Raw genomic sequence first — 14,964 nt, forward strand, 5'->3', positions numbered from 1 at the left:
AATAAAATTCAATCAAGCCAGTCATGGTGAACAATACTGCTTTGCCAGCCTTTCCCATGTAGAAAGCTGTTAAAACTTCAATAACTCAAGTCCCACATTAGAGAGATTGGAAACATTTGTTCCATTAATGTTTGTTTAAAAAGATCAAATTGAGAAAACATAGATTTAAGCTTTGAGAAGAGGGTGTTTTTATATGGAATAATAACATGATATGCAGTATGGTGAACAACAAATTATTCCAAGCATTGACCTTGGAAATCTAAGTTGTTCCAAATCTATGAGCTTCCCCACAAGATAATCCTACTTCAAAAGAAAAACCTTTTCCTCAGTTGAGGGATAACAAATCAGCAGCATACAAGTAAAAAGCTAATTACCACCTCAGAACAATCTCCTCCCAAAACATTTCCTTCCCATCAGGTTTGCACTGCAGCACGATACAAGCTTCATTAGTTATAAACAGCGTCTTCGATGATTTAGATTTTCCGATAGTTAGATAGTCATTTCTGCAACATAGATGGGAGTTGAACACTGGGGCACTGCAGAATCTTCGATGCAGCTGACTGCACAGGAACTGCCTAGCAATTGAAGGTTCTGCTGGGCAATTCCCAGACACCTAAAACCCTTCGAAAATATCCATTTAGAGCAGGGGCTTCTGCTGCAGTTAAGTAAATGTTCAGGAATGGCTAGATTCTAAAGATCAAGTTTCATGCCTGGTATATATTGGTATCTCCTCATAAACATGGAGCTCTTTCTTAATGTCATTTTGCTTCTTTTTCGAAACAATCTGTATGCAATTGCCACTGCTTCAAAAATCCAGTCCTATCATTATAATCAAAATTTCCCTCATCTATCTGGGCCTCTCCATCTTCTTTGATTGTTAACTGCATCATCCATCTTCAATTTTCTTACTTGCTGTTTGAGTGCAAGTCATTACTTGATTTCACTCCTATGCATTCAAGCATCTCCACAAGTAACTTTCTGCATCCACAACATTATCTCTAACGTTAATAAAAGATCTACGATGTTCCTGTTTCTTTATTTACAAGTTGTCCCGTGGTTGCATTATCGAAACATACAAGGTCTGTTTCCAGAATAACACATATACATCCTCTCTCTGCTATCAGAATACTTTCCCAAAATGCTTGGATAAGTCTTAATTTCTTCCAATTAAACACTAGGAAGACTTAAGCCACTATCTTTGGCTTGCAACACAAACTCCATGCTTGTCTCATCCATAACCAGTAACCTCTAATCTCATCTATCACAATCTAGGGAGGAGATAGCTTTGGCAAAAAATAATGGCTCAAAATTATTTATTGTAGAGAGATGTAATGCAAGACTGGCAGATGGCAAACATTATACCATTATAGAAACATGATAAAAAGGAAGACAAACCATAAGCAGGAAATTATAGACAGATAGCTTAACGCTGTTGGTCAAAAAAAATTAATGAAATCCTACTGAAAGGAGAGAGATTAGAACATTGAGAAACCCCAAAAAATTAATGAGTGGTTAGCACAATTTCAAAAATAAATTTAACATGACTAATATACTAAGTTTGTTTTGAAGAGGTAAGAGAGTCAGAAAAGAGTAATGCAGTAAATATAATCTATTGAAGACTTTATGAAAATCTCAATAAGTTGCAATATAACAGACAAATGCATAAGGTCAGGTGATAAAAGACAGAACAGATAACCAGCTGTCTTTAAGCATCAGTGCTGATAATTTTAGAAACAATTTCAAGTTTGTACATGACAAAAATCGATGGAAATAATCGAAACTGAGGAGTGCAATAAATCACAAGGAGACATTTACAAACTTGCAGAATGGCCATAAGAAAGGCAAATGGAATTAATATTCAATGCTAATATTATTCAGATTCTTTACAGAAGAAAATCTGCAACTGGCAATCCATGCCCTGTCAACCCAGTTAAGTTCTCATTATCAACACCTGGGGGCTTGTGCTAAAACTGCAAAACAACTCTCAGACTAAATCAAGTCTGACTTTGTCTGTCTATAAGGTATGATACTGTGAGAATGACTATGTCCCAGGTACCACTATCACCATTCCTGGGTATGTCTGTCCCACTGATTGCAATCATCTATATTGGGTTGATTCTAAATGGTATACAGCTGAGATGAAGTTACAGTGGGAATCCTTCATATCGACTCTATACCCCAGGAAGGCTCATGGATTAAAATCAAAAATTGACAATTTAATAATTACCACATTAACCACCCTCCAAACTCTTCAGCTGATCAATCAGTTCTCCCCATGTTGGTCAACAACTGCGAAGAAGCAATAAAGGGTAGCAAGGGTGCAGAATGCACTCTAGATGGGTGGTACTACTATTGATCAAGCTCACCAAGACCTACAGTTCACAGCTGTTAGTCTAGGTTTGTGGCATGTAGTGAAAGAACCAAAAAACAGGGTCAAAACTATTTGACCTCAACCATCAACCTGGGTGCAGATGTGACAACAGTCTCTACTGGTGAGACTACATCTCAAGTATTGCATACAGTTTTGGCCTTCTTGCTTTAAAGAAGAATATAAATGCATTTGGGAAAGTTCACAAAATTAATTCAAGAGAGGAAAAGGTTTGTCTTATGAGGAAAGATTGAGCATATTAGGCCTATGCACACTACAGTTCAGAACAATGACAGGAGATATAGCTATATTCTTTCACTCTTCACAAGCTCAGACTTAAAAAGCCCACTGACAATTGTTCAGCACTATGTTAACTCCTCAGATACTGAAGCTGTGTTATGTCCATTAAAATTTGGACAATATCCAGACTTGGGCTGACAAGCAGCAACATTAATGCCATACAGTGCCAAGCAATGACTAAATCCAACTACTGCCCTGGACATTTAATGGTATTGCTATTGCTAAATCTTACACCAACACAGATTACAGTTGACCAGAAATCTAATTGGTTTATAAACAATGCAACTACTAAAGCAGGTCAGGGGCTTGGAATTCTGCGGCAATTAACTCACCTCATCACAGATGCCTGTGCACCACCTACAAGGCACACGTTAGAACTGTGATAGAATATTACCCCCTCGCATCTCCAAAAACACTCAAGCAACTTAGCACCATCCAGGACAAAGTAGCCTACTCAACTGGCATCCCATCCACTGTGTTTAAGACTGACTCTCTTTATCACCAACACACATCAACATGCAGTGTGTACTAGCAATAAGATGTACTGCAGTAACTCACCCAAGTTCCTTCAACAACTTCCAAACCTCAATCTCAACCATCTTGCAAGACAAGAGCAGCAGATCCATGGGAACACCATCACCAGCTAACAGGCCACATAACATCCTGACTTAGATCTATAATCACCAGTCCTTCACTGTCATTGGGTCAAAATTCTGGAACTCTTCACAATTTTGGAGAAGGTTTGTAGTTCAGATTGTAAGTTTCCTCGCTGAGTGGGCAAGTTTGTTTTCAGACATTTTATCATTATGCTAGGTAACATCAGTGAGCCTCCAATGAAGTGCTGGTGTGCTGTCCCGCTTTCTATGTGTGTCTTGGTCTGTTCAGGTGGGTGTTATCATTTCTGGTTCTTATTCTCATAGGTTGGTAAATGGGGTCCAAATCAACATGTTTATTGATGGAGTTCCAGTTTGAATGCCAGGTCTGTAGGAATTCCGTCCGTGTCTCTGTTTAGCCTGTCTGAGGATAGATGTGTTGTCCCAGTCGAAGTAGTGTTCTTGGACATCAAGCCAGCAACTTGACATCTTCTCTAGAGAATCAGAGAATGAGTTATACATTTTGCCCTAGCCAGCCATGTTCACCTCCAACATATCTTTTCTTTACAAGAAACAAGTAAATGGGAGACATGAAAAATCAGGGTGCATATTTCCATTGAATATAATTAATTTAAATAGTGTAATGGAACAAAGGCACTTTGGCTTACAAATACCTAAAATATTAAGAAGTAGTCAGACAGGTGAACAAGGCCATAAAAAGAAAACAAGGATATATATTTAGAGAGATAGAACGGAGAAGTAAATAAATTATGGTACTTAGGTTAGAACAGGCATGGAGTTACTCTAAAAAGCGAAGCAGGTCAGGCAGCATCCAAGGAACAGGAGAATCGACGTTTCGGGCATAAGCCCTTCTTCAGGCTTATGCCCGAAATGTCGATTCTCCTGTTTCTTGTATGCTGCCTGACCTGTTGCACTTTTCCAGCAACACATTTTCAGCTCTGATCTCCAGCATCTGCAGTCCTCACTTGCTCCTGGAGTTACTCTACACAATAGAGAAACTCTGAAAAGGATCCAAAATATTGACAATTAAACCAAAAATTGGAGTTTATCAATTAGCAGTGATTAAAGAGGATGGGTCCCTATCTTTTGAAATGTAAAGAATGAAGAATGATCAAACACATCCTTTAAATTTCTGAACTACTTTGATCGACCAAACAGACAGAAAAGTGCGCCTTCTGGGGGAACAACAAAACAAGGAAGTTGCCAATGAGATTATCAATAAATAAAAACAGGAATTCAGATGAAATCTCTTAACCATGATGGTGAGATTGTGGAGCTCATTCCGCGAGGAGCAAATTACTGCAACAGGCAAGGCTTTCAAACTAAACGTCATGTAATTTTGAACAGAACTACTTTAGCTCCAATTAATTTCAGAAGCACAATAGGACTTCAATTTTACTTTTGACAATGACTTCAACTGTGGCGTCATACTATTCTCCTTGACGTGCAGTAAGCTAAAAGCATAGTTTGCAGCACAAACTAAATGAACAAAGAAAAGCAATTAATATTTCAGACTGCAACAGGTTTTAATTATCACAGAAAGTCTTGACAGAAATTGTCTTCACACAGGCTTCCTCATGAGTTGATCAATTCAGGTTATCTAAAAACAAGTCAATTACTTCATCCAACAATTTAGATCGTAAGGAATATACACAAGTCATTTGCTTTCATTAGGAGTTTTACCTTGTTGAATACTTTCATTTAAGTTGTTAGAGATTTAACCAGTTGCATCATTTTGATTGATGTTGGTCACAAAAGGAATCAACATAAGAGATGTCCTCATGAAACCAAATTACATCAAAATAAACATACTAGTAGTTATGAAACATCATGCACCTAGAACATTGTGTTTTTCCATCGAAGGTAGCACCACTTCCTGCTTTTGAAAGTAATTTTTTATCCATTGTATTTTTAAATCACTTACACTGCTCAATTACATGAAATTACCAAGACATTTTACAACAATAATTATAGATTTAAAATTAAACACTGGGAAATAGAGCACAGCAAGAGATATGCAGGGGTTACAAAAAATAATCAAAACACCATTCCAAGTTGTACAATGAGTATTTCAAATCCATAAATACAAAGTGGCAAAGCATATATATTTATAAAGCTTCACATTTGTTCAGAAACACACATTTATAACTTTACTATTTTAAATTTTCCTCATTGTTGACAGAGACAGAAACTCCAAAACTATGATTTAGACGAACAAACACCAACTAAAGCTTTCAATTAGTTGTCCAGAACAAAGTTATTTTCTGCACAAAGTTATTTTCAGCTCTTGACAACACAAGATGTTCAGAGGAGGTTTGGACAAAGTGTCACTGGACCCAAAACATTAACTCTGATTTCTCTTCACAGAGGTTGACAGACCTGCTGAGCTCTTCCAGCAACTTTGTTTTAGATTTACAGCAACTGCAATTGTTTCGGTTTTTGCTGAAAGTTCATTGATGTTTTCCAAGTGGTTTTTTTAATAAACTATCATAGAACTCCCCCACAAATTAGAAAACAACAAATAGCATCAAAGGAAGTCATTTAAACTGCTTAGGACTGAAAACAGAATAGAGATTTCAAGTAATCCAATTTCTTTTGAAATCACCTCTAGTTTAGCCATCATTGTAGGCACAATGTTCCATGTCAGTAACACGGATAGCATTGGGGTTTTGGCACTTATTCTCCCACTGTGTCACTTGCACAAAACTTTAAAGACTATCCATCCCAGGGCATGGTACCATCATCAGATAACGGAAACATCTTTTTGCTTGTCCATCTTGCCGAGCCTCTCACAATTTAGTACAACTCTACCAAATCTCCATTAAAACCTCTTTTGGTCCAAGGACACCAACCAGAGCTTCTCCAGTTTTTCCTTGCGGCTACAATCCCTCACTCCTGGAAATATCTGGAAATAACTCTCTTCATCCTCTCCAACACCCTTACATTCTTCAGCAATTATGCAACCAAAATTGGACACAAAATTCTAATTGTAGCCTAATCGAAAGGTTGAGCATAACTTTTCTGATTTTGTACTCCACTCTTTAATTTACGAAGACCACAATCCCATATTTATTATCAAAACTAAATTTATAATGCAAAAGTTCTATATGGAGTCAGGGAAAGTTAACATTAAAAAACTTCAGCATTCTCAAAAAAGAATTTAAGTTACTTTGACCAACATTCAAAATTTAAGCTGACGATCATAAAAAGGTGCATTTGTAATGCTTGTTGCCAAAAGGATTTGCTATTTTAAACAAAACAGGCTATATTCATTCTGACATTTCAGGACACATCAGGAGGCACACATGAATGAACCATTAAAATCAAAAACCCCAGGATTTGCAGAACTTTCATTTTATCCAGGATTCTTTCATGTGAACAGAGACAGTAAAGTTCAAAAATGTCACTTCAGAGCGCTCACCTGCCTTTGATGTTCCAGGTCAGCTTTGTTACCCACTAGGATCATAGGGAATTCATCACGATCTTTTACACGAAGGATCTGTCTTTGGAACTTGTAAATTTCTTCAAAGCTGCAAATGAATAGAAGATTGCATAATTTGTGCAGTGCCCCCTAATCAAAGTCTCAATTCACTGAACTGAAAAGTGAAACACTGCACATAAGTTGAAGTATTATGTTTCGCTTCATAACCATTATTTGGGTTCAAGTAAAATCCAATTAAAAATGTAACAAACAAGTAAAAAATGAACAGTTAAAGAATGCTCATCAGTTACCAAGCATTTATTTTAAAAAATTACACACTTCACATTTGATCCATATAAATGAGCAAATGTAGCTATCAAATCCAATGCAATATCGATGTACAACAAATTAATTATAACATTTCACTCTTAAATTCTCTTGGAAATCACTGATCACCATTTAAATAGAGTAATACATCTCAATTTTAATTTGAACCCCAACTCCTCACTCTCTCAGCAGCACCTGATTTCTGTCTACCCAAGTTGTTCATTCTTTGGTCAAACATGACAACTTGATTCTCCTCCTCTACTTCCCAATTTGTTTACAGACAATGAGATGGTATCTTTAACCAACACATTAAGCAGGCAACATGATCTTCACACCCATCCTTATATTAACCTGAAAGGTTAGTTAACAGCTCAAAAAGTCAATCATTCGCTCAATAACCACAAAAAGCAAACGCACTGTCACTTACGAACAGTGAAAACGAGACTTTCCACTCCACAGTAAACACAGCATTGCAAACTTTCTCCTTGGTCTTGTTTTTAAGCATACCTTCCTCTATCAGTGACAGAGAAGACGAGCAGAAAACCCTCCCCTGTTCTCATATATTGCTCACGCATGGCTCCAAACTCCTCTTGTCCTGCTGTATCTAAAACTAGATGACAAAATAAAAATTCCACATTATGAATGATTCAACAAAGCAGGTTACAGAAAATATCGACTAAGTAACAGAGTTGCATTGCACAAAAAAAAAGTGATTAACTACTGCATTTTCGCGAAAAGTAGTAGTTAACGGTACCTACATCAGACATCATGTCAGATGCCAGAATGCAAATGTCAATTTGCAAAATCATAAGCATTCAGACTTTAAGTGCCATGCAAAAGAGTAGAAACGTGTTGGGGAAATGGCAGATTTTTAAAATATAATTGCACAACCATCTTCACAGGCAAATTTCACATTTTTTTTCAAAAAGCAGTCCTGCAGTTTGAACTAATCAAATGTTGGCAAACCAAATTCTTTTGGAGTTCTAAGATCAACAGAAATTGGACCAACTTTTAGCTTGATATACTAAATAACTTTCTTTTGCTTTTTAAGTCACCAACTGTTTATTATTAAAATAAATGCAGGCAAAATTAATTGAAAGTCAAAATGTTCTTTTATTTTTCCATTAATTGAAACCAACAGCACACAAGTTAATTAAATTCTTATCACAAGATTGGCATCATTGTTGCTGTTTGTGGTTTATATAAATGACTTAGACTTGAAGGTTAAACAGTAAGTTCATATGTAATACAGTTTACCACCACAGCAACGTTTGGGAAGAGGCTGGTCAGTAGCAAACGGAATTCAATCCTGATAAATTAAGTGATGCACTTAGGCAGAACAAACAAGGCAAAGAAATACAAGATCAACAGGATGACTCTGGAAAGCACCAAGGGTCAGAGAGGCACTGGCATGCATGTACACTGGTCAATTAAAAGGTATTGAGATAGGTGAATAAAGTGGTCAAGGTGGTAAATGGGATACCTGCCTTTATTAGTTGAGCCATAAAGTTTGAAACTAAGGAGATTATGCTGGGAATGGTATAAAACATTATTCAGGTTGCTGTTCGAGTTCTGGAATTCATATTATAGGAAGGTTGTGATAGCACTGGAGATTTAGCAGCACATTACTTGGGCTGCTTGAGTGATGAAGAGAGATTGGACAGGTTGGGCTTGTTTTCTTTAGAGCAGAGGAAAATGAGAGGGAATATGATTGAAGTGTATAAAATTTATGAAGGTCATAAGACAATAGATAGGAACAAGCTTTTCTGTTTGAGGAAGGAGGTATCGATTTAAGCTAAAGGGTTGAAGGTTTAGTGGAGATGTAAGAAAAAATGTTTTCATGTGGGAATCTGGAATTCTCTGTCTGTAATGGAGAGAGAGACAAGAACCCTCATAACATTTAAGAAATGTTTAAATGTACACTGCAATTCCAAGTCACACAAGGCTACGAGTAAAGTACTGAAGAATGGGCTCACAATAGTTAGGTGGCTATTTTGGACCAACAAGGACATGATAGACCAAAGGATCTTTTTTCCAGTGCTGTAGAGCTCTTATGACTATGATCATCAAGTTTGCCTTTAATGCAGATCATAAATCAATACTATTTTATTGAAATGTAATTAGTCTCAATTATTTCATACCAGCATAATTATGAAAATTCTAATATGAATAAGCAGATTGCACCTCTGAACAATATAAAATGTGTTACAGTTAGTAAAACTTCACAGTTGGCACTGAAGTTGGAGTCAAGTCTATTTTTCATTCAAAACCAGATTCTCTAATCTAAAAAGGGCCAAAACTATATCGTGTAGTGCCTGGATTTTCAAGTGGCCAGACAATTCATTCCAGTATAGATGGAAGTTGCACAGGGATCCTGTGGAATTGCCAATCTAGCAGACTCAGGGAAAATTGAAGATTCCACTGGGCAATTACCCTATGCCCGAAACCCTCAAAGTCTCAATTTAAATTAGAGAATTCAGTGAGTTCTGACGAAATAGAATAAATAGTTTGTTAGGAAAAGTTGCACTTAAATACATGGCCCAACTCCTGACAACGATTCAAATTACCCAATATTTATCTGCATTGCCCAATTACACCCCTACCCAGGGCTATTTACACCTGCCCAGACCTGACCTGACCAAACCCTCTTCATCCACCCCCCCAACTCCCTCCACACTCTCCCATCACTAGTCCACCCCAAACCCAACATCCCCCTGAACCTGCCCCTACCCTAAATACTGCATGATGCACCAGGCTCCCTTGAAACTTTGCAATCTCCCACATGCCCACTTTTTTTTTTACATGTTATGTGCCAGCAGCAAGCAAAGTGATTGCTTGCAATTCTGGACCTTGAAATTCAAGAATGTGACAACTGATCGCTTCAGGGCATAGGTTGTTTTCCTGAAGAGTCCGGCACTATGAAAAATCTGTCAGAATGTAACTCTACTCCACTTTTCTTAAGGAGCCACAATCAGAAACTCTTCTCAGAAACACGGAGCTCTCTCCTTTTGTATACCGAAGGGACAGGAATAACCGCTCGGAAAATCCAGCCTATGGTTTCCAAATAATTATTCAAGCATGGTTTAAATTCAGGGATCACCCCAATCTTGTACAAGGATACCCATGTCAGAGTCTGCCCAAAAAACATGAAATCATACAGTCAAATGAATTTCCGATTACTTACTGTCCAATCTTGCTGCTCTGTCATCAATAACACATTGTTTGGTATAGGAATCTTCAATTGTTGGGTCATAATCTGTTACAAAATAAGACTGTAAAACAGTAATAAGATGAGAAAATTGTTTTCTTCAAAAGTCCATTGGACCCCCCCCCCCCCACCCGTTTTAGTACAATTTTATGTTCACTTGTAAGAGAATCGTACATACTGACAATTTGAGGCAGCTATTAAGCTAAATGCATTGCAGAATGATACAGCACGGAAGTACACTACCTTTCCAAGAGCTGCAATTCTCTCATTTCCACTCGCATTCTTTTGTCAATTCCACAAAATCCTACTTACCACGTAATTGTTTTCCAACAGCTATCAAAATTTCAAGCGCTCACCTTAACCAAATCCCCATTAAATAGACCAACTCCATGTATATCAAATTTCTCTCAACCTGCTTTTCCTATCAATGGAAATTTTAAAATCAAAAATCTTCATGTCAACACTACTCCGAACACTTGATTTATATTAATTCTTAAATACTGTTGAAAAAAAAAATCAAGTTGCTAGAGCCTTTCTTTTTGGGCTTGTCAGAACAAAATGCCAAATTCCAAACAATAAACCATAATTTATGGATAGGAAATGAAATCTTCTTGGCTTTCCCTACCTCAAAAAGAGACTTCTCATTTCTATGCTGCAGTGCCTTTTGTGACCATAGGGTGTCCCAAAGTACTTTACAACCAAAGCATGTTTGAAATATTCATTTCGATCAGAATGTAGGAAATGCAGCAGGTAGTTATATCCATAAACTCCCACAAAGTACCATATGACAACGGTCAAGTAATTGGTTTTTGTGACATTGTCCAGAACATTGGGGATAACCTCCCTGCTTTTTGAAATAGAGCTATGAGATCTCTTACTCCCACCAGAGAAGGTAGACAGGGTTTCCAGTTACATGTTCATCTGAAAGATGAGGCTCCCAACAGTGCAACACTCCTTTCATTACTTCACTGGAGTTTCAGTTTTAATTTACTGTGGTTTATTCCACTTCAAGGATTACATACAAAAACGTCAAGGCTCTGACTTTGTACTCCCAGTACCTGAGTGGGTGCTGCACCATCAAAGCTGCCATTTTTCAGATGGAGTATTAAACAGAGATTTGCTCACTCCAGTGATTACCCAAGTTTTTTTCCAATAAAAAAAAGGGTTATTCTTGTGTCCTGGTCAATATTTATCCTTCATTTCAACATAAACACATTATCTAGACATTACCATGCTGCTATCATTGGAGCTGCAGTGTGCCAAATATTTTCCACATTTTTTTATTTTACAACAGTGACTTCACCTCAAAATTATTAAAGTAGTCGTGAAATCCTTTGAAATGTTCAATGGTTGTTATAAGCACTATATAAATGCAAATCTTTCTCCAAGTGCAGATCACAACTGTCCACATCAAATTCTGTTTGTTACCTGACGAGTCCGAAAAGTCACAAAAATCCTTACAGATTATTAAACTTCTGACTTTGTATCTTTAAGGAAGCTCCAATATCATATTCCTTAGGCACAAGCCAAAGTTGTATCTTGGACCCTTAACTCAAAAATAGAGGCATCACTCACATTTATGGGACACCAGCACCAACCTTTCCTCAACACGAGCAAAAAACATGACTCTTTGCAACGATCAGCCATCAGCTCTAAATGTTTTTTTTTCTTACGCCATACATTGTTTTACCATTTCGTCACATTCTAACTTAGAATGTAATTGAAATTCAGGTTTCACAAATTTGCAGCAGTTTAGATACAGTATGAACAATTAAACATTAAATTGGCTTTTAAGTGATAGAAGCCCCAAGTCAGCAAAGCACATATTAAAATATTATCAATCTCATTATAAGGTCAGCACCTTCCAAACATGCAACCTCTACCATCTAGAAGGACAAGGACAACAGATATTTGGAAACAGCACCAACTGCAAGTTCCTCCTCCACACCATCCTAACTGGGAGATATATCGCTATTCCTCCAGTGTCACTTGGTCAAAATTCTGGAACTTACTGCATAATGGCACAGTGGGTGCAGCAGTAAAAAGCAACAGCTCACCATCATCTTCAAGGGCAATTAGGGATGGTCAACAAATGCTGCCCTTGCCAGTAGCACCCACATCCCATATATGAAATTGAAAAAGGCAAGTGAATTACACCATATAATTAATTTAGAATACAGAGGGCAAACATTCTTTCCCCTCTCTCTGCACTGGCTGTGGACCTTCGCCTGATAGGCCCCATTTTATCATAGCTACATAATAACTGGAATGTCTATTGACTACATAATTATACACAGTCAATAGCAATTCTATGCAAAGAAAATGTAATAAGCCAGCTTACACTTCCAAGAAAACATATTTAAACCAAATCACTAATAACTTAGAAAAACATTTCTGGTTATAGCTCATTTATGAAGATGAATTACGAGCCAATGACAATTCTTGGGTTTTCATTCAATATCAGAGATACCCAAACATCTTTAACCCACAACTCTGTTCACTCAGACAGGTGACCTATCAACTGAACTATCAACTGAACTGGGAAATGCCACACTCCCCCAACAACCAGTGTGCAGCCTACACACATTCTCATAGTCTAATATCCTTTGACAAATCTGGAATGAATACTTTAGAGAACTAAACAGTATAGTGCCTATATACTGGTACTATTGAGATCTGGATTCAAATTAGGGGTAAAAGGATGGCATGGTGGTATTATCGCTCGGCTACTAATCCATGGAACCAGATAGTGTTCTGGAGACCTGGGTTCAAATCCCATGAGAGCAGATCATGAGATATGAATTCAGTAATAACCTAGAAATAGACAGTTCAATGATGAAATCATTGCCATTGTCAAGGAAAAACCCACCAAAGTTAGCAAAGAAAACAGCTACCCTTATATGAGGAAGGAGTGGATGCACTTTGGAGGGTCAATGTGGACTTGAAGGGCTGAATGGCCTGGTTCCACACTGTAGGAATTCTAGGATTCTACACTACACATGACTCCAGACCTACAGCAATACAGTTGGCTCTTAACTTGATTGTAGGCAATAAATCTAGTCAGTCTTGATCCCCACATCCCATGAATGAATAGAAAAAAAATCAGCCCAAACCGAAATGATCATACTTGCCTCACCGTTAGTGCCGATAAACAAACACTGAAAACAGTCTCAATCCAGTCTAATTTCAACGGGGGTGGATATTGGTCTCTGTGTACAAAGCATTCCTAGTTTGAACTGAAGTGAAGGAATGATAGCATTTTTGATAGACAGAAAATGAACGTTATGCTGGTGCATGGTGTCTGCACATTTTTGGCAATGCAGAGGCAGCTTTAAATACGGATATTTGTTGAGTCATAGCAGAGTTGCTGATATTGCTTGTTGCAAATACCGGTTCCTTAAGCTGTTAAGAGTCCCATTCTCCAGCAATATCTTTCTTAGAGCAAGCACAAGACATTTACTTCGAACAACTCTACACTTGCGATATAATGAAAGCAATTTCATGCTTTATTACCCACATTTAAGACATTAAGGTTATTCCAAATGCTTGCTGAAATACTTCCAAAATTAATGATACATTGACCCTATTTTCTTAGTAGCAAATCTATTATTTCTTAAATTCAGAAATATTGGACATGCCAAGCAAAAAGGAGTTTCTTTGACTTGTTAACATCAATAACTAATATCATGTGTACCACCTCACGTGCAGATGGTACACATGATATTAAACTAGTTTTAAACTTAGTTAGTGAAACCTCAGTAGCGTCCCCACCCCAGATCAAGAGACTCTGATTCAAATCCTATCTACTCCAGACGTGTGTAATAACATCTCTGAACAGCTTGATGAGAAAATAGGTTAAATGAATAAGACTCAGCAAGTTGATCCAGGGATCCACTGGAGTTGAAATCTTAAAACTGTAAAAGACATGTCCATGTGCTGGACTGAAGTTGGCCAAGCTAAAATCTCAAGAGATGTTGAGCCCAAAAAGCAGAATGTGGGCCCTTCCTTGATTCCTACAAGTCTCAGGATTAATAGGAAAGACAGACCAGCATGCATTGAACCTTTGCAACTTATCATACCTCAAATGAGTAAAACATCAAATGACTTATCTTGATTTTTGCCAATCATGGTTACTTCAGGACAAGAACGTTCTCACTTCAGAATTGATATCAAAGTCCAAATCTTTATATTAGTGCTCTAACCAAAGCAGGAGGTGGTAACATTCAGCTAGACCCAAATAATGGATAGCATTAATGCTTGCACTACCCTGTAAATCACGACTTAAATGCTAACTTTTAAATGCTCTATTGCTTATTGACAGCAAAGTAGCCACCATAAATTATACTGTCAGTTTCAAATCATTTGACTTTTCTTCAATAAATTAGAATACCATATAATTGACAACCCTGCCAGAAGACTGATGAACAGTAGTTTGCTACTCACAATTAATATTAGAGTTGCCCTACTTGGCCAGCAAGTCACTTGGAAAAGAATGCTCTTCAGGGACCAGATGCAATTTGTGTGTCACAAACTGGTGTCTCAAGGTGATCCATGCGACCGAGAAATGGAAATCTGTTGATGCCAACAGACATCCAGAAGTCACAATTTAGTAGCTATCATAAGCCAAGATAAATGTTATTTAACATCAGACTTGCGGAACATTTCAGGTAGCCCACCATAAAATTATAACTCCACAATGGAAGTTCTCACATGACTGAATGATCAC

At 37.4% G+C, this 14,964-nt stretch overlaps 1 protein-coding gene across 2 annotated transcripts in view; it reads right to left on the reverse strand.

Annotated features, from left to right (window-relative positions):
- rras2 (RAS related 2) overlaps positions 1-14,964 on the reverse strand; it is a 93,987-nt gene that overhangs the window by 8,413 nt on the left and 70,610 nt on the right. The window contains exons 2-5 of one of the 2 annotated variants that reach the window (XM_072592351.1): positions 14,682-14,810; positions 10,215-10,302; positions 7,538-7,640; positions 6,704-6,812 (exon numbers count right to left, since the gene is read on the reverse strand). In XM_072592351.1, the coding sequence (XP_072448452.1) occupies positions 6,704-6,812; positions 7,538-7,605 (177 nt within the window). In that variant the 5' untranslated portion in view covers positions 7,606-7,640; positions 10,215-10,302; positions 14,682-14,810. The remainder of the gene's footprint in view (positions 1-6,703; positions 6,813-7,537; positions 7,641-10,214; positions 10,303-14,681; positions 14,811-14,964) is intronic. The other variant, XM_072592350.1, reaches the window with a different exon arrangement.

This window comes from Chiloscyllium punctatum, chromosome 22 (genome assembly GCF_047496795.1).
Source record: "Chiloscyllium punctatum isolate Juve2018m chromosome 22, sChiPun1.3, whole genome shotgun sequence".
NCBI classification, from domain to species: domain Eukaryota; kingdom Metazoa; phylum Chordata; class Chondrichthyes; order Orectolobiformes; family Hemiscylliidae; genus Chiloscyllium; species Chiloscyllium punctatum.